General features: G+C 34.9%; 1 protein-coding gene across 1 annotated transcript in view; it reads right to left on the bottom strand.

Annotated features, from left to right (window-relative positions):
- The window catches only part of LOC136041771 (NAD kinase-like), a gene marked incomplete in the record, with an annotated part of 135,393 nt that overhangs the window by 2,241 nt on the left and 113,145 nt on the right, over positions 1-20,007 (bottom strand). The window contains 3 exon segments of the mRNA XM_065726540.1: positions 8,865-9,087; positions 15,402-15,484; positions 19,445-19,602. Coding sequence (XP_065582612.1) covers positions 8,877-9,087; positions 15,402-15,484; positions 19,445-19,602 — 452 coding nt within the window.

Below are 20,007 nucleotides of genomic sequence, written 5' to 3'. Positions count from 1 at the left end.
CGCAGGATCTTATTACCAGGCATTTAATTAAGTCATCACATGAAGCCTCTTTGGTCTGAGTCATGAGAACATTTTTTTTAATTTTTTTAATTTAAATTTAAAATTTAAAATTTTTAATTATAGATTCTTTAAACCATTACAGTGACATTCCAAAGCAAATTGCCAAAATGATCAAAATTAGGGTGAAATCAAGTTTTCCGCAGCACTCAATGCTGCAGAAAAATTCTACAGTTATTGAATTCTTTCTATGAATATCATAGAATCCGCTAAGATTTCAGCGGCAGCTCCCCCTGAAAATCTTGTTATTTTTCTTGTAATTTACTCCCATTAAACCGGCCCATTTTGACTAACATTAGACTTACCCCGAAAACACAGCCTTTCCCCATGCAGATGCTTGTCAACAAATGTGAACAATCTTGAAAGTGTCAAAATCCTAAACACTAAAATAAGGGCCATTCGAACAACTTGCGACCATAATTTTATGCATATGTATAAATGAAGCTAAAGATTCTATGTTCTGGAGATGGGCATAAATTTTACCTGTGGCCAATGGGTACGATTGAATTTCTTGATATCTCCGCATAATTAGACAAAAAACCACGTGTCACATACTGGGGACTCTGTAGAGTAATTTCAATATTCTTAACGCACCAATCAGAGCTAATGAGCCATGCGTTTAGTGGTACGGCTATGAAACCAAGTTGACTTGTCAGAATGGGGTTGTGAAATAACCCGAAAGAAAAAAAAGTACAGCAAGTACACATCAATGTCAAACTGCTCTTGATACCACCTTCTTTGATTCTAGCGTGGTTCATCTCAAGTAGACTACACAGAATAATCAAAAATGAATACTACCAAAAAGCTTAAAAAAAAAAAAAAAAAAAACAGCTTCACCTTCGTAGGACGCAAACGACCAGACTTGTGTGCGTTTTTTTCTCGATTTAAAGTACGAAACTACCCAATCTCCATATTTGATATAAAATTTCCTGGCTAAACACAGCATACCTGTTCCCTCATGTATCTGCAGGACTTCTAGCTATTCCTACAGTAGAAAATACTTGTAAAATAGACCCTGTTTCAGTCCAGAGAAGACTTCTTTCAAAAGGTGATGTACCAGGTATGTGTCACTTCAGATAATAAGTTTTTCAGTACTGCTTCTGACAGTGGCTGAACCATAGGGAAAATTTGTGACTGAATCGTTTATGTGTAGTTTTTACTTAAATCTACATGAATCTAGCAGCCCCTGCCCCCAAAACCTTTTGGCATGAGTACAGTTTACTTTTATACAGTTGCACGTATATTTCCAAGAGTCTGTCGGGCACAAAAAGATATATTTTCATTAATATTATATGTATGATATTATTATTATTATTACTGATATTATGAGGATTAGGTTTTACACATCTGCTTAAGCACTACTTCAAAGAATTTAATGACTACTAATGAAAATGTATACCACCATAAAGCTGCCTCTGGTCATCACAGCTGGTCACACTCCTCCGCCCTATTTGCTAAGAAATGGTACTTAGTTAATTTTACGGAACACACCCAAGAATTAAAGTTAGGTTAATTCTAATTAAAAATACCCTCCATATAACCTTTGGTTTATATAATAATATGATTTTGGATATGTATTTGCACATTAGGAGGGGTGGGGGTAAAGTCTTTTGACACTGGAACTGGACACTTTTTGAAACTGGAGTGGCAGTTTTTTGGTCTTCTAACTTTTTCAATGAAAAACCGAAAAAGCAATTTTTTAGTAAAAAAAACCTACGTTGATTCTATTTCTCAGTTGGTATCAGTTTAGGATTTTCACTGTCCAGGAGAAAAAATGTTGTAAAAAATAATTATTATATTATATCATAATTGCCAGCAAGATAAGGTTGTGAATTCTTATTTCATAAAATGAATATAAATTGTACTTAACAGATTTTCTGTTAAGAAAATCCACGTTCCTCCTATTTTCCCGAAATCTAGGGTCCACCACTACTTATTCCTTTATTTCCTTCAAACTTCTCGTAGTACAGGAATACGCACTTTAAGGTAAGAGTCTTCTATTCTCTGGTTAAGCAGGTACCCATTTTTGGTTTTCAACTACTCTTGATGTGGTTCTTAGCATTCTTCGTTTCTCTTCCTGCAAAACTTCTACTAGTTCTTTTGAAAGTTCATGACCTTCGTGTCAAATCCCCTGTCTCTGGAGACAAATCTTTACTACTTGGCAGGGTGGAATAGAGGTCTATTTTGGTTATATATATATATTTATATGTATGTGTTTTTTTCTTCGTTTTGACACATGTCATGGCAGAACTAATATGACACTGTTACATCCTACAACTATAAACAAAAACATTCAGATGGCAGCAACAGTCTGAATGCTAGCCAGATAAAACTTGAACATATAGGCCATGTTCTCCGAATGCAGGACACTCATATCTCAAAAGCCACTTTACGTTGGCGCCCAAACGGAAGTCGAAGACGGTGAAGACCTCAGAACACTTTACGACGAACATATCAGTCTGACCTGCGCAATATCCATGCTTCTCTTCAACCCGATTGGGAAGACATACGCAGCTGCCCGATTCAGAAAAAATTGGCAGTCTTGTGGATGCCCTGGGTGCGTCTCACGGGCACAAGGTAAGGTAGAATTGATTATGGGCTGAAAGAGCATAGAACCAATACACTAAGAGACATATTTGACATTCATTTGCAGTTTCACACCTGCTCCGCAGTTACATGCTCAGTGGCAAAATAAGTGGGTATAAGGTAAGGTAGTATAGATTATAGGCTGAAGGAGCATAGAACCAATACACTTAGAGACATATTTGACATTCATTCGCAGTTTCACACCTGCTCTGCAGTTACATGCTCAGTGGCAAATTGACAAAAAAATGAATCGGATCTGTTTAAAACCCAACTGAATTCGTTATACTAACACTACGATATAACTCCTGCACCTAGGACTAGACTTTTCCGTTAGACAGCTCATGGAAAAATGTTCAGAGTTGCCACCACGGTCAGCTCCTAAAGTGCTACAATTGCCCAAATTTGCATGCTACACAGCGATGTTTGGTGCAATAGTCAAAAATAAAATTGCCTTTATCTCAATTCAATGTTCCCTAAGAGTTAAGATGCTGTTTTATGCAACCTCGGAAAAAAAAAGGTTGAATCCCCGGAGAAAGTAGCTTGAACCGGTTTTGGAGGACTTGTCCCAAATGGTATTATTGAAAAAAAAGAGCAATGGCAAACAAAGTTTTGACAGAAATTAATGGATAAATACAAGTTTTTTTTTCAGAACGAAAAGAGAAAAATAAATACTTGCCTGGAATACCCTAAGATTTTCAACATTCTTCGCGAATACCCTACAGAACTTGGCAACAGATAAATAGCACCATAACGTTCACTCTTAGTTACGCTTATTAGCCATTAACGATCATTTTTCAGACAACCAAATATGTTATCTATTAAATTGTTTCTCACACACTTATCAAAAGAAACATATTTTCGTTCACACACCCGAACATTGGGTATGATTTCAGGCCACATTTCTAATATTCTGCATTACAAATAATTCCGCAGTTAACACATTCGGCGTTTCCTTGAAAACAGGCCCAAAATCTCGGAAATTCATCCAACCAATACAAATACACGCCTTGACAGACTATTGTTTATTTATTCTTTTTCTTCTTAGGACTATTTAAACCTGAAAATTGTCATTTTTGAGATTTTTCAAGTGAGCGTTTCAAAGTCATGAGCATTTGAAGGCAATACCACACTTTTCTTTCAGTGTTGCCACGTTAAACCGTGAAAACATATAAGCAAAATAGACATTTAAATTTGACAACACATTTGTCCATGAAAAAAAATATTTACAATATGTTTATTCCCAAAGAAAAACTGTCCATTACCATAGTTAGAACAGGAGACAAGAGCACGATTGAATTTGGCTCTTCCTTCAAAACTGGTCCCGGAATCTGGGAAACAATCAATACACGCCTTGACGGAACGTAGCATAAGTCAACGGTTGAGATTCGCAGGCACCTCTTTCCAGAAATTGCTAAATTCAGTGGCGCTATTGTATCTTTTTTCAAATGTAGTTTTATAAAAAGAAAGCCTAAAAAGTTGCCTAACTCCTGGATGCAAGGCGTTAACTGAAATCATGTACAAGACAGGATTGTTTGATGTTTCGAGTTTGATTCCTACATTTTTGGCACAGGTTATCGGCTTTGCTAGTGACACAACGAATCTTTCTGAATTCTGAAAATGAAGATTGTACTATCTATGATAGAGCCTCCAAAAATATTTGAATCTCTGTTTTTGATTACAAATATGTATAAATGTGTACCGAGTTTTTGATTACAAATATTTATAAATGTGTACCAATTTTTTTATTTCAAATATGTATAAATGTGTACAGACCGAGACACCAGGACACAAATGACGACCGGGACACAGGGACACAACTACAACGGGGAAATCAGAAGGGCACAGGGGGGATATATAAATGACGACGGGACACAGGGAATATTCCCTGTCCCCGTGATATTCCCTTTGTTAATCACCATCAACAAAGCTCAAGGGCAAACATTAGAAAAATGTGGTATAGATCTGAATACGGATTGTTTTCCCATGGACAATTATATGTTGCATGTTCAAGAGTAGGTAAACCTGACAATCTATTTATATGCACAGACAATGGGACAGCGAAGCATGTTGTATATTCGCAAGTTTTACGTAATTAAAAACATATCCATCTATCTATTTATCTTCCATCTATATGAATCCATCTATATTCACAGGTGGGATACAACTACAATGGCACGTAACGACTTACGTGCGCAGGGGGGGGGGGGGAAGCACCCCCACCAACTAGGTGTTGGTCTGGCGCTTTTATATATATATATATATATATATATATATATATATATATATATATATATATATAATAACTTTATTTCCCACTAAAAAGACATACCCAATAAAAAGACATAATGTCATTACCGGAGTAACAAATGGAAAGAGAGGAAAAGAGAATCCAATGAGAAACACACAAATATATAAAAGCAAAGTAACAAATGGACACTAATGTCGCAAAGGATCATACAGTTCGTTTCCCATTCAAGCTTCATATCGGGTACACAAAACTCTGAAGTGAATTGGTCAGTCCACTTTTCCTCCTAAGGGCTTGCATGGGGAGGGTCAAAATGCTTAACAACTCTACTATTTTTCCCAAATTTCCAAGCCAGGATTGGGTTAATTTTGAGTTGAGGGCTATTTTCTCTCATAATACGTACCAGATGCTCAGCTAAACATTTTGAAAATTGCATTTCGTGTGCAATCTGATTTTACTCACTGTGCCTACCTTAGACCTACTTTTAGACCTACCTTAGACCTTGTCACACCACAGTTGAGACCAAAATTGTGACCAGCCACAGGCTTCGCTTAGCTCGGGGTTTTCGTTCCCCTTTGGTATTTCTAATTCAGATTTTTCTAGTAAGTTTTACAATTTGCCATCATGCGCAGAGAACTCTTCTTACATGGGATTCAATGAACCAGAGACTGTCCATCGACTCCATCATTACTCTCTTCGAACCAAAGGGAGTAGCAACGGAAACTAATAAATAATGCCATCATGCGCAGAGAACTCTTCTTACATGGGATTCAATGAACCAAAGACTGTCCATCGACTCCATCATTACTCTCTTTGAACCAAAGGGAGTAGCAACGGAAACTAATAAAGAATGCCATCATGCGCAGAGAACTCTTCTTACATGGGATTCAATGAACCAAAGACTGTCCATCGACTCCATCATTACTCTCTTTGAACCAAAGGGAGTAGCAACGGAAACTAATAAAGAATGCTTCTACACTGACCATAAACTGAAGAGATAGTCTCAGAAATTATTGGCTATACTCCTGCCAAGTAGACGAAATGTTATGCATCAAAGAAGACTGTAAAGGTGATCGAGGCTGGAAGACAGACATCAAATACTTCGATCACGGTCGAAAAAAAATCACTGTAAAATGGTCAAAACCAGCTTATATAGGACCACCAACAACGATGAGAAAAGACGGCTCTAGTCACTTTTCTTCTGAAAGACTCTCAAGGAAATGTCTACAATGAATCACAAGGTAAACTTAATCGATGGAGGAGTTCCTTCAAAGACCTGTTTAATAAAAATACGACAATGATGCTGCAAAAACAGTAGAAAAATCACCAACCGAAATCGACCTGGTACCACCTTTAGCTTCAGAGACACTTAATACTAGCAAACTACTGAAAACAGCAAGTCAACTAGTGAAGATAGTCTCCCTCCTCATTTCTACAAAGCCTCACAACAAATTGTTGTGAAGAAACTCGAGCCTCTCTTCAGTTTGAAGTGGGAAAAGAAGACCTTAATGTCTAACTGGAAGGTTTCAGTAATAATTCCACTGTTCAGAAAGGGGGCAAGTGTGTAATAATCCCAATGTTCAAAAAGGGGTGGGGGCAAATGTGATTGCTTCAACTACCAAGAGATATCACTTACGAATATGGCAACCAAAGTATTCACAACGATTTTGCTCAGAAGGATCGATAAAGTAAAGGATGAGAAGACATGTGAAAATCAGTGCGGATGGCGAAGAGCAAGAGGGTGCACTGACCAGATCTTCGTCTTATTCTCCAAACGTGCGAACGCTACACCATCCCTACGGTTAATATTTTTCTACAATTTGTGGCTGCTTTTGACTCCTTAGTTCATGAAAACCTTTGGCGAATCATGGCGATAGATAATACAACGGTTGAATTCATGGAACTTCTGAAAGCCTACTATGAGAATCGCACAATCGACTATAAGAGAACTTTGGGAATAAACCAAGTTTTCTAATGAAGAAAGTCTTGTTAAGCAGGGGTGCCTATTGTCCCTTTTTGTTTAACAGCTGTATAGACTAGATTCTAAAAAGCGCAATTCCAATTTTTGTCTTTGTTATTATAGGACTCGGCAAAAAGGTGTCGGACCTCGACTACAAGGACGACACTAAATCTATTCCTTCTGATCCTAAACCGTCCAAGCAATCGTAAATGAAATAGCTCATTTCTCTTCAGCTACTGGGTATGATGATCAACACGGCCAAAACTAAAGTTATGAACTTAAATATATATTCGGAGCGTCAGCTTGTACTTTACCGACAAGAAATGAAAAAAGTCGATAATACTACTTACCGTGGCTCACTAATAGACTGTCTTGGAGGCTGTGACTTTTTTGTACAGCACAGAATCAACAGAGCTGAAGCCATCTTAGCTCAGAGCCACCACAGTTTGTCGAAAAGACGGGAGATTACCACAAAGGAGAATAAGTTGTGTCTATAAAGCTACTGTTAGATATTTATAACATTCATTTATTAAAGAAAGCTTTCATAGTATTAGCAAAAGTCACCACAATTTGTCGAAAAGACGGAAGATTACCACAAAGGAGAATAAGTTGTGTCTATAAAGCTACTGTTAGATATTTATAATATTCATTTATTCAAGAAAGCTTTCATAGTATTAGCAAAAGTCTCAACTAAATAACGCTATCTCTTACAACAACAAAAAAAGAAAAAGAAAACTAACCATAATTAATGACATTTGCATAAAACATAATAAAAGAACTCCTGAATCAATTCGTTCTGCATCTTATTGGCTCGAACCTGTTCGTTTGTCGAGTATTGGCTTTGGGGGCAATTGTGTTCTTTCACTCGCAAGGAACGACTGTTCAAATTTGCAGATGAGTTGGAAACTCTGTCCTCTTAAGAGTTGGTATCTTCAACGTTGCAATTGCAATTACAAACGTGTCATATTTGGGGCCCGGTATGAATGTTGTGCCCCTGTGGTCCCCGAAAAGGGCACGCGTATTCAAGCAAGGGACGTGTATAGTAAATATACGCTAGTCGTAACTGATCCACTGGGAAACCTAGTCAAACAAACACAACTTAGAAAAAATAGGGACATTTTTCAAGAAAGTGGAATTCAATTCAGGAAATATTTCATTCAATTCAGCGAAACCTAGTCGTCGGAGTGTAGTCAGAGATCGCAATGCAGCTGATGCAGTTGATGCTTGGCCATTGAATGCGCTTCATGTCCTTGATCTGGAATTTTTTGACCCCGTTACTGCGTTCAACTGACCACTTCGAAAGAGGGCCTAGTGACCTCACCACCAAGCGAGTTCTTCGAGCTGCATCTTCCAAAATTATATTGAAAATTGGTGGGCAACAGTCATAAATTACCTCGAACCCATTTGCCGGTTTCTAAAGTTCAGGAGAAGGTGGGATAGCTCCTGGGTTCGGCTTACAGATGAGCTGGCACAAGATCGCAGCAGAGAAGAGTCAAACATATGGATTCTTCTGGATGCAGGATAAGGCATTCGTGTCGGGTCCCGCAACAGGGAAAAAATAAGTTCTCTAAAAAAAGGCGTAAGAGCACGCCACAAAAAAGTACAGCAATTCTAAATATACTAACAGAATCTAAAAATTCAAAGAGTTATCATGTAATAATAACATTGTTATTCATTTAAATTACCAACCCTATCTGTGAGTTGAATTTAAGGGTATCGTTTGATGATGAGTGTGATGTGAAACATAGGAACTAAGGGGTGCACGCTAGAAGCCTACCCTTTCACGTATACGTGCTAGCCATAAAACACTAGAAACAAGTACACTAATTCAAATAATAATCGCAAATATTTTGAGTTATATATCGAAATTATCAACCCTGCCTATGGGATAAGGGGTATCCGTTGATGATGAATATAATGAGAAGTATAGGAACAGAGTATAGGATCAAGAACCCCCTCTCGGCACACGTCAGACACAGCGATACAAAGAAGTACAATGATTTCAAATATACTTACAAATCCCACGAGTTACGTGTCCAAATTGTCGACCCTATCAATGGAATCAAGGGTATCATTTGATGATGAATGTGATGAAGTATATGAACTGTAATCATCCAAGTGCTTTTGCTTCTTCCGAACGTTCCAATGAAGGCACTCGGCTAAAGAATCAAACCAATCAGCGATCTGATCCTGCGAGCATATGGAAGGTACTGGATAAATAGATGTGGTTACTCGTAGGCTAAAAAGCAGAAAAAACTTTGAATTAAACGTGAAACTAACCCCACTAAACAGGGGTGAGTCTTTTTAAACATGAACATAAGCTGAAAATAATTGCGGCAGTATGCGCAAATGAGAACTAGATGGTTATATCAAGCTGATATTATAGCTTTATAATTTCTTTTCCTTCATAAAATTAACAGATTTTACCTCTGTATCTACTAATTTTGTGTATTTTTTTTTTTAGTATTTTTATGAAAAGAAATAAGATTCGAATTCAGTTGTTTCACTAACCAAACACAGCTAAACATCAATGACAGAATTCAATCAAGCAATTTTAAATACGACGTTGCATGTTGAGATTTGCATGGGCAGTCCTCTCTGTGGATCATCGAGACGTAACAGACCATACTGGGTACTAGACTCTTCGATTGAAACACAAAAAAAAATTATGAAATTGAAACACAATAAATGGGTTAGCAACCCTTTGCTTTACATAAAAAGTTAAATCCATCTAATTGAGGCCATGGGAGGTAATAGAAACTGAAAATTAGTCTTTGGGACTGGAAGACAGACTTAGGTTAGACAATGTAATTGCAGTCCTATGATCATGAGAAAACAAAGATCAAATCTGTGTGCATAAATTATCTGTAAATAATCTATTTAAAGAAAAATACAGACAGTATTGGAGAAAAAAGGAATCTACAAGGAGCTAAGTCATTTTGTGCCCGTGAAAACTAAAGCAGAAGTAAAGGCAGGGGCAGACTTGAGAGCTAAAACTGTGCACATCTTTGAAAGATAATCCATACCCTAATAGACGTCTTGGTAAAGTTTTGGGATGAGAAAGAGGGATTTTCAGGGGTGGACAAGTTATTTTCTAATGAATAGATTAGGTTAAATGAGTTAACAGGTAATATTGTTGTCATCAAATATAGACTGAATTGACTTTGCAATAGATCTAAGGATCTCAAAGTGTAGTTTCTATTGCCTTTCTTTTTCTCAGGAAAGATTCATAGCCCTCTTTCTGTCTTTTGGTGCCCATGATTGGCACGGTTCATTGACATGTCTAATGTATTATGAATATGCCCTCCGCTTCCTATTAAAGCTTAAGCTTTTGGTCTCACCCACCTAACCTTAAGTATAATTTGGAGCAACCGTTAATCACCATAACGATCAGTTAAACCTAAATCCCACACTTCTCCTCAGAAAGAAAAAAGCAGAAATATTTGCCAGAGATCTGGCTATTAACAATATGAGGATACGCCTTGCAAATTTCTATGATTTATTTAATCGATAATGAATATTTAAGAGTGATCCGGTTTCAGCAATTTAAAAGGTATTTTCATTGGTGAAAATAGCTGAAAATCCAGGCCACACCCAGGAAGCCAATTACGATCAAAGAAAGTTTTTTCACCCATCCAAATAATCACACCTGTCGTGAACGACGTCGTATTCAATCGCTATTATTCACGTTATAAGACTACAATTATGGCCAGGGTCACCTTATAATCGAGCTTGGGAATGAAATCAAAATTATGCGACACCCAATGCCAATAATCTACTAAGCTTCTTTAAGTAAGTGCTCTGAGGGCAAAAAAAATATAAGGACCCCCCTCCCCTTATTCAATCCTATTCATACCCTCAATCTGGTAGATGCCCTGATGAGAAGATTTGAAATCAAATCCTGGTGTTCTGATGAAAATCAATCATTGATTTTGACTTATCAATCATCGAAATCCTTTGGCGGAAAAAAGACGAAAGATTCTGACTTATTTGGCCCTCTATAAATATTTAGAATTAATAACTGGGGCAATTCATTTGTTCTCTTCTGCCAATTTGCATCAGTATTACAGGCACATATCTTTTAACTATTATTTTGTCAGAATTCAGCTTTGTCATGGTGTCCCTTGAGATACGAATCAGGATTTTAAGCTATTAAAACAATATTAAAAGATATATGTTGTTTCAAAGGATAGCTTAAATGTAAAGCACTTTTTTAGTTACTTCTATTGGTTCCAAGTCTCGTTTTCATTTTTATTTTCCTTCATTTTCACCAGGCACATTTGTACACTTTTTTTTTCCAAGCGTTCCAATAATAAAAAGCTGTCCTAACCTAGTGGCTAGTGTGCTGAACTCGGAACTTAATGCCCTTCAAGGGAGGGGTTCGACTTCAATCGTCAAAAATTATTTGGTTTGGGACAGGGGTCAGTGGCGTGGCTCTCTCAGCTCAGCCAGAGTCAACCCTAATTTCAAAATCCGTACCTACAGAAATTTGATTAAGGAAAACAGAAAGGTTGAACGAAAGAACAGAATGCTTAGCCCTCAATCCGTGCTTATAACTTCTTGATGAAGGGTTATGCAACAGAGATCAGTACCACCAGTTTGGACTAAAAAGTCTAGTGTAGTTTGTTTACCGACATATATATATATATATATATATATATATATATATATATATATATATATATATATATATATATATATATATATATATATATACATATATATATATATATATATATAATATATATATATATATATATATATATATACATATATATATATATAAAATCGCAAATCTGAATAAGGTGCGTACAGATATTCAAAAGAGTTTCGAATTTCAAGGAGCCACCTAGTTCTCCTTGCTCAGGTCCCTGATCGTCATCCTTGAAAAAAAAAACGGCAGATTATTCTTCTATGCTTCTAAACTAAAATGTTTACATTGATTGCTATGATTTATTTCTCTTACGTCCTTTTTTTTCAGCCGTTTTCTTTCTTAAGAGTATGTCAGAAGGAGAAGTAGAATAGCTCTGCCCTTTTTGTAATCGCATTTGTTTACGTGGGATTGTTATATCAAGTTTGGATCCATTAAAAGAAAAGCAACACCTGATTAGGTTTTTTATACAGAATTTTCAATATTTAAAAAGAACAAAAATCTTTGATTCAAAAAGTATTTTTTACAAATAAACAAAGATTCTCTGAATTTATGCTTTTATGTTCGTCAAGCTAATTAATACATTATATAGGCAGCCATTACAAGAAAAATAAAATCACACAATAAAAAGGATTAAACATAGAAAGAACAGTACAAGAAAATGAAGATAAGAACGAAGCGATAGACAGAATAAGCTTAAGAAGTGGAGTATGTCAGAGTTCAGACAGAGTTACGTCGTTAATGGTCAGTTAAAAGTCAAATAAGTCACAGACCTATCTCCAACGTCAAGCTGTTGTTGGTGCCGTCCGTCAAAAGAAACGTAGGCGGGATTACGCGCGTCAGGATTAAGCATCACCTAGTAAAATTAGTTAAATATTAGTAGCAAGTCAAATCAAAAATAAGCAACTACATAAATCCTTCAAAATTTCCTTTTCTTTATATTATCGCATGATTATCAAAAGATCGCATCTTCAGTTAAATCGTTAAGCGATAAGCGTTAAGCGATATTTATTTATTTACTTATCCTTGTTACTTCTCTTTTATGAGTTTTTGTTCTATTTTGTTTGTTTTTTGCCGTGTTAAATTTTGGAATCATTATCATAATGAGATGTCGATGTTTTTTCTATGTTTTTGCACTGTCCCAGCCTTACGAGCTCTGTTCTCTGTTGGGGCATAATATTATTTTTTGTATTATTTAAGTTGAATAAAGAAAAAAGTTGAAGCTGAAGTTAAGAGGTTAATTTGATCATTCTATACTTTATCAAATAAGTAGGGAGTTTGAATTAAGGAAGAAATCCGTTGCTTGATAACAATTACCTTATGGAGAAAACCATACACTTTTTGTTCGTTTGTTGACTGATTTATTTTAAGCACACTGTTGTACACTGGTGTTTATTAATTGTTTATTAATTAATTGTTTATTAATTGTATATAAACTGGTGTTTATTAATTGTTTGTTGATAATCCTTATTTTTAGGGAATGCAATTGCAAATAATTAAAGTTGAGACTTAATTGTGAACTATGAAAAAAAAAACATATCGGCTTCGAAAAATCTCAGCTGAACATATTTAACAGACGCATTGAAAGAAAAATAACAGGATGTAAAATGTCATCTCCATATTAACTCATTGTTTGGTGCATGAGATAGTCAATATGAAAGAACAGAACTAGCGAACTTTGGATAACCAAGCGATAACCGTAGGACTGAGCCTCTCCGGATCTAATATCCTTAAATTTTCCAATTATTTTTCTCATCGTAATAGGTACTTTGCTGAGCTTTTACAAATGAGTAAAAAAAAGAAAAAATAATATGAAATGAAATAAGATTTGATGTATTGCAGAACTAAAAAAAAACAAAGACTATTGCATTCTATAATTTACAAAATCATTTAACTGATTCAAATTACAAAAATAATTTTTGTTTAGATTCGGAGAGACTCGAAGTTCAATAAATATCTGGATATAAGAGGTTGAAAACTCAGCTGTGACCATTTTTAAGAGAAATTATTTCAAAAATTTCAAGAACAGTTGGCCCAAATGGTTTCAGAAGAGAGGGTGTCATTTTTAAGCATAATATTTCATTTGCCCAGCATAATTGGATATATTGCAAAGCAAAATATGTTTGTAGGTTAAAGATCTAGCACCAGTGGCGACAGGCGAGGGGTTGGTTTAAACTTCAAAATTTTATTTCGTAACCAAATTGCACCTAGTCCAATCTTCCTGTTTCATAATGCTCAAAGATTTCTATTCTAGATGAGAATTGAAAAGCTGATTGTTAGTGCAAAAACGGTTTTAAGTTATAATTTAAATTTTAGATTCAATTCAAAATTACCGTTTAAACACAGATGCAGAGTATTCAATCTAATTAGCTATTCATTCTTAGATAGGTATTCAAAGGAGTCTATTCCTTCCGAAAGATTTTCTAGAAAGACTTTAGTGAATTTCTCTTTTAATTCGACACACCAGCCAGAATTACATTAAGACCCATTCACAATGAGATTTTATTAATTAGCTATTACTAATTTGAGTCAATCAGAATCATGGTTCCAGCTATAGATAAAATCTAGTAAAGAGAGAACAACGGCCCTTAAGAACTAGTGGCCTAAATTTAAAAACGCGTTTAAAAAAATACCGTTTAGTGAAAAAGAGCGTTCATTTGTAGCTGACTCAGAAATGATAATTATTATTTCGATTAATCTTATTGGTAAAATGCTATTTTAAAAACATATTTACAGGAATTTTTAAAGAGCACGAAACCTCTCAAAAATAGCGGATCGAAACAAAAAACATACAATTCGAATTTTCATTATTGAAAACCTAATACAGGTAACTTCACAGGCAAATTTTAAAAACAAATTTACAGGAATTTTTACAGAGCCCGAAACCTCTCAAAAAGTAGCGGATCGAAACAAAAAGCAAACAATTCGAATTTTCATTATCGAAAACCTAATACAGATAACTTAGAACCCTTGAACCTGAAGAACAAGGAATAACCCTTTGTTTGAATGGGTAATACAGATCCCTTTGCTTGATGTTCTTTCGATCGCTATATATTTTATATTCAATTTTTGATCCGGTAAAAAAAATATTAGTAAAAAAAAAATAAAAAATAAAGTCTTTGCGTTATGAATCAGGACAACAGATTTTTCTTCAAAAATTTGTTACAGGAAATTTTCATGCCATTAGAACTAAAATCTTTTTTTTAACGCACCAAAAATTTGCTTATATTCATTTCTGTTACGTTTTTGCGAGTCAGAAAAACATTTCGAGTGGCGGGGGGGGGGGGGGGTGTTCAAATCCCCTAGCACCCCTGTATATGGCCTTTACCTGGTGTAATAGCAAGTTACTACACATTTTAGGAACTTTTGCATAGTAGTATTAATAGATAACTTGGATAGAATAAGCTACTAAAAAAGAGAGTTCTAGATCAATGGGCAGTGCTGGACATGGCTACATTCATAAATTAAACTTGTATTTGATTTTAAAATGAAGTTTTTATGGCAATTTTAATCCGATCCTTCCTCATTGTGTCTATGAGGGGGGGACTGGTGCAGCTAAAACCCCTCCTGGATTTCAAAGAATGCACTTTTTTATCTATTTTTTTCGCCCCTCCAATAGTTTAAACAACACCTTTTCTGGATCTTCATGATAAATGAACAAAAATCCTTGACCCTCTTCTATATTTTAGTAACTTAGCCCTCTAGAAGCCATCCCAAATCACGTCACCATTCTATGGGTTATACAGCGAATTCAACCTTTTAAACCAGATAAGCACACAATTCACTATCAGGTTAGGTCACAAAATTGTTTTAGACAGTAGCGAATTTCAAAGGTAAACTGTCCAAAGATGGTGAGTCGTCATCAAGTTCTATATGGGTTAGTCATATCCAATTGATCATACCTATCTCCATGGCACAATTCTTGTCGATTTCTACCATCAAAGGAAACCCAAGCGGTGTTTCGGCTATCAGGTGACACTGAGATCTACGAACAACGTTAAACTGTTAATAGTACTGAGACTTATGTTTATATGGGGAAAATCGACATTTCAACAACCTAACATTATTTGAAGAGGCTTTACGAACAACATAAAACTGCTAATAGCTCTTAAATCTGTCTATATATGATTTTATATATATATATATATATATATATATATATATATATATATATATATATATATATATATATATATATATATATATATATAAAGGTCATAAAAATGGCCCCTGGACCCATTTAAAGTCTATTCACACTCTTGAGGGTTGCGATTTTCAAAAATTTTTCCTTTGGTTGTTTCAAAATTATAAAGCTATCAGGGCAATACAACATTTCCTTCAGTGTTGACATGTTGAAACCTGAGAATAAATGTGCAAAACAAATATGAAGAATTTGGCAACACTTTTCCTCAGTGAAAATTCAAACATTAGCAATCTATTGTTAAAAATATCTTACGAATATTAACAGCTTCCCACCAGTTTTTTTTTTTTTTTATTTGCTCAAAAACAGTACAATTACATACTAAATTGCATACAATTACATGCAGAATACTAATGGATAACTACAATGGATTCCTCTATCAAGCATCAATAAATACAACCCCACCCCCCAGAAACAAGAGTAAAAAAAATTAAGGCCAATGAAAACGAAATATGATTGTTGAAATTGGTCAAATCAAAACTTGCACAGTCACTTATATCTTAAAAAATTAGAAAAAATCAGGAACCCAATCTGTCATGAAAAAATACGCTCTTACAGTTGTTGGCAGTAACGGGTACCAAATTAAAAAAAAAGAGAGAAGAAACGTGGGTTAGAAATCAGCAAAACTAAACAAAAAACATATGAAACCAAACATCTTCAGAAGGTGTAGTTTTCGTTTGAACATGTAGCTATTTTTGGAATCAACATATTACTAGCATTTGAACTTTTACGAATAAAAGCGTAGTCAGGACTCAAACTAGACTCAAACAAAACTCAAAAACGTAGTCGTTGACATCCTCCGGTTCGAAAGATATGTGTGAAAAAAAAACCAACCGTGGCGTCCCTCCCAGACGTGACGCCACCCATCAACGACACCAGGGGAGTTTACCCCATTTGCCCCCACCCTTTGTTTTGAACGGCCTTTTGAAGATGTACTTCTTTACGGGAAATAACAGATTGCTATTATTTGAACATTTACGGACAAAACGGTAGTGAAATGCAACTAATTATTTTCGCATGGCAAAACTATCAAAAATATGGTACAGCTCCCCTAAAGCATTTTTTAATTTTCAGCCAACCATAAGGAAAAGCTAATAAAATCTTGGCTTTTAAATTGAAATAAATTTTAATGGGTACAAGGGTCCAAAAATGTTTTAATTTTGATGTCCTAGGAACTGTAAATAAACCTCTTTTTCTTACTTCTTTCTCCTGTGGTGTCATAAGGATCGATCATCGATACAGCAACTCATTGGGGTGTTTTCCTAAGCCTTAAAAACTATTCTCTGTATTCATGTATTATTCTCTTAGGGTGTCGTAATTTTTTTATATCGTAATTGTTTATATAATAATATAATTTATTCTTTTATATAATTGTTATATATTTAGATATATATATATAATTGTTTATATATATCAATAACGATTTTTTGGTATAATATCAATGCTCTAACTATCCCTAAACTATCAGGTCTGTCTATCGCTAACCAGCCTACTTACACCTTATTTGCTTCACTATGATGAAAAAAGGTAAGAAAAAAAAATACGGTCCCTTATGCTATAATTATACTTTGAATTTAAAACTTGCAGATACTTGAGACAAAGCAAGGTTATTATTTATTAGGGAATCAAAGGTTAGGCATAAATTTATCTAAATATTTAATATAAAATCTATAATCTGAATATATTTCTGAAACAAGGTGAAACAAAAACTTTCTACCTGAAAGACGGTTTTAGTCGTAACGAAATTGTCAACGGTGTAAAGCTTGTTGTCCAAACAAATTATAGGTTGTCTTTTTCTGAAAGTTTGTACATTTCTCCTTTTTTTTTCTTTTTTTTTTATGAGGTTGCCTTGTGCTGAAAAATCATAGTGATGCATAAAGCATTTCAGACGGTAAATTGTAGCTCCTTAATTCTGCTGAATATTTATCTCAACATATTTGTATCTCTAATAGGATTAAAATGTGAGTTTGGAAGATTGGGCTTTCCTTGAGTATGGAAACAATTTTACAGAGATAAACTCGAATCTGAAAACTCCGAATCTCAATATTTAAAAAAGGCAAAAACTAAAACGTTAAAAAACGTTAGGAAATTTAATGTAGCGTTTATACTAAAAGCTTTTACGCTGTTTATCTCTATTGCTATTTTTCATGGGAAGCAGAGATGGATCTCTTGTTTATTGGTTGAAATGGCACTTTATTGCTTGAAATCGATATGCTATTAGGCTCAAATCCTTTACATTTCTTCATAATTTGGAGTTCAATTCTCCTGATAGCGTCATTATTACACCAGGATCTTCTTGAAACGCCATAGAACGACTAGATTCCAACCCTTTATTTCTGGTGTGTTTAATCATTCCACATTTTACCTCGTATCTTTAAATACAATTACTAAAAACAAAATGTCGTCATTCTCTTGTGACACTGTGTCCGACTGAAGTGCAAAGGCTTTCCGGGCTGACTTGGCCCTACAGCTGGTTGGACCCCTTCTATGTACCACGGAGGCCGCTGGATTAAGGACAATAGGGGTGTTTAAAAGAGCTCGTTTGAAAGATAATTTTTATATTTGCGTACTTATTGTAGAGTAACATAAGATATTGTAAATATATTAAAAATGTATTAGTAAGTAACAGAATTGTAATAACGAATAAGGAGGAGATGAGTAGTCATCCTGCACACGTGATTTGCCTTCAAATTATCTTTTTATTTTCTTGCAATCAGGGCTGAGAAGAAAACTGATCGAAAAAAAAAAAAAACAACGAAAGTTCAAGAAGCAATCGAAAAAGCCAAATTAACATGACTTCAAAAACACAGGCGTCTTTTTGAGTACTAAGAAGCGTAAACCAAAAAAAAAAGATTCCATTCATAACTTACAAGTCGTTTGCATAATTTTACCTAGCAATATTTTTTTCTTCATTCCTTGCCATCTCTGTTTCCCGTTTCTCCCGCTCTCATCGTGAAATTTTTTTCATTCCTTATGCTTGTACCTGTTTTCATTTCCTTTCTTGCCTTCGCCTATTTTTTCGGTATTCTATTTCATGTTATGACACTTTAACCGACTCTCTTTTCCTTAACACAATTTTTTTTCTTTCGTTAAAACTTAGAATCTGGTATCTTTGCATAAATTTATACAAATAAATTACTAACTTACAATCCCTATGCATATCACGAGCAAAACATGATAACGTTCTATACCAAACTGGTCACAGATTTGACAAAGCTACTGACAACGAAAAATAAAAATTTTAGTTTGTGCACATTTGTCAAACCTGACTTTGCATGCAAAAGAGCGTCTCTTATCTTAATATCATGATCGTTTTTTACTCTTAAAATTATAGAAAAACTTTCTCCGAAAAGAAATATTTCACAAAAGAATTTTAAAAATTGGCAAAAATGGAATAATTAAGAAAGGAAACACAAATACTAGAAAAAAGAACAGAGAACATTTGATTAACAATTAATTAGATTAGTAAGTTAATAATTAGATTAATCAGAATGCAGGTTCAACAACACATACTCAAGGGCATAACAAATATGCAAGAAAACCCTGTTTTACTAGAACCCTAGAAAAAAAAATGATAAAAAAATGTATCTAAAAAATCTCAGTCTCATAAGGATAATGGACTATCCACCAACTTTGAAAAGAAGAGTACGGAGAATTCTTAATCATAAAAGAAGAAAACTTTCCTTTTTGCTAATACAGAATAAAGAGAAAAAAAGCAAAAGGATTTCAAAAAACCTTTCCTACCTTTAATTCAACACCGGCGGGTACCACGATGGGTCTGAAAGACAAGGAATGGGGACAAATAGGGGTTACCATAATGGCTGGAACACTTGGATGAATCATGGATGCCCCTGCAGCTACAGCATATGCTGTACTTCCTGTAGGTGTCGATACAATCAATCCTGAAAAAAGACAAATTATGTAAATTTTTAATCGGAATCCAAATTCACGATCTTCTCTTTGTGGGGAGAATACATCTTATGCCACTTTAACATGATGTACATGCATCGAACAATAAACCTAAAATGAACAGCGTGTTAGAATTCTCTGGGTTCTCATTGGCTATCATAATAATCAAGCGCATACATACATTCATGATAGCGAAAGTTTAACGGATGAAACTGCGCTAGGAAATTTGGGAAAATACGCTGGGGTTCAAACTTACATGTCATGAAGCATTCAAAGACTGGTGGTCATTAAGGTAAATATAGCAAGAAACTGATAGAGCTATGGGCGGTTGCGCAGTCCAGGAGCAGATTTGGGCTGCAAAGAGTTATTGACCAGGAGAACAGGGGCTTCGCCGCCAG

Source organism: Artemia franciscana, unplaced genomic scaffold (genome assembly GCF_032884065.1).
Source record: "Artemia franciscana unplaced genomic scaffold, ASM3288406v1 PGA_scaffold_37, whole genome shotgun sequence".
Lineage (NCBI taxonomy): Eukaryota > Metazoa > Arthropoda > Branchiopoda > Anostraca > Artemiidae > Artemia > Artemia franciscana.
The sequence above is the reverse complement of the archived record's forward strand: the minus strand, read 5'-3'. Positions and strand labels throughout refer to the sequence as shown.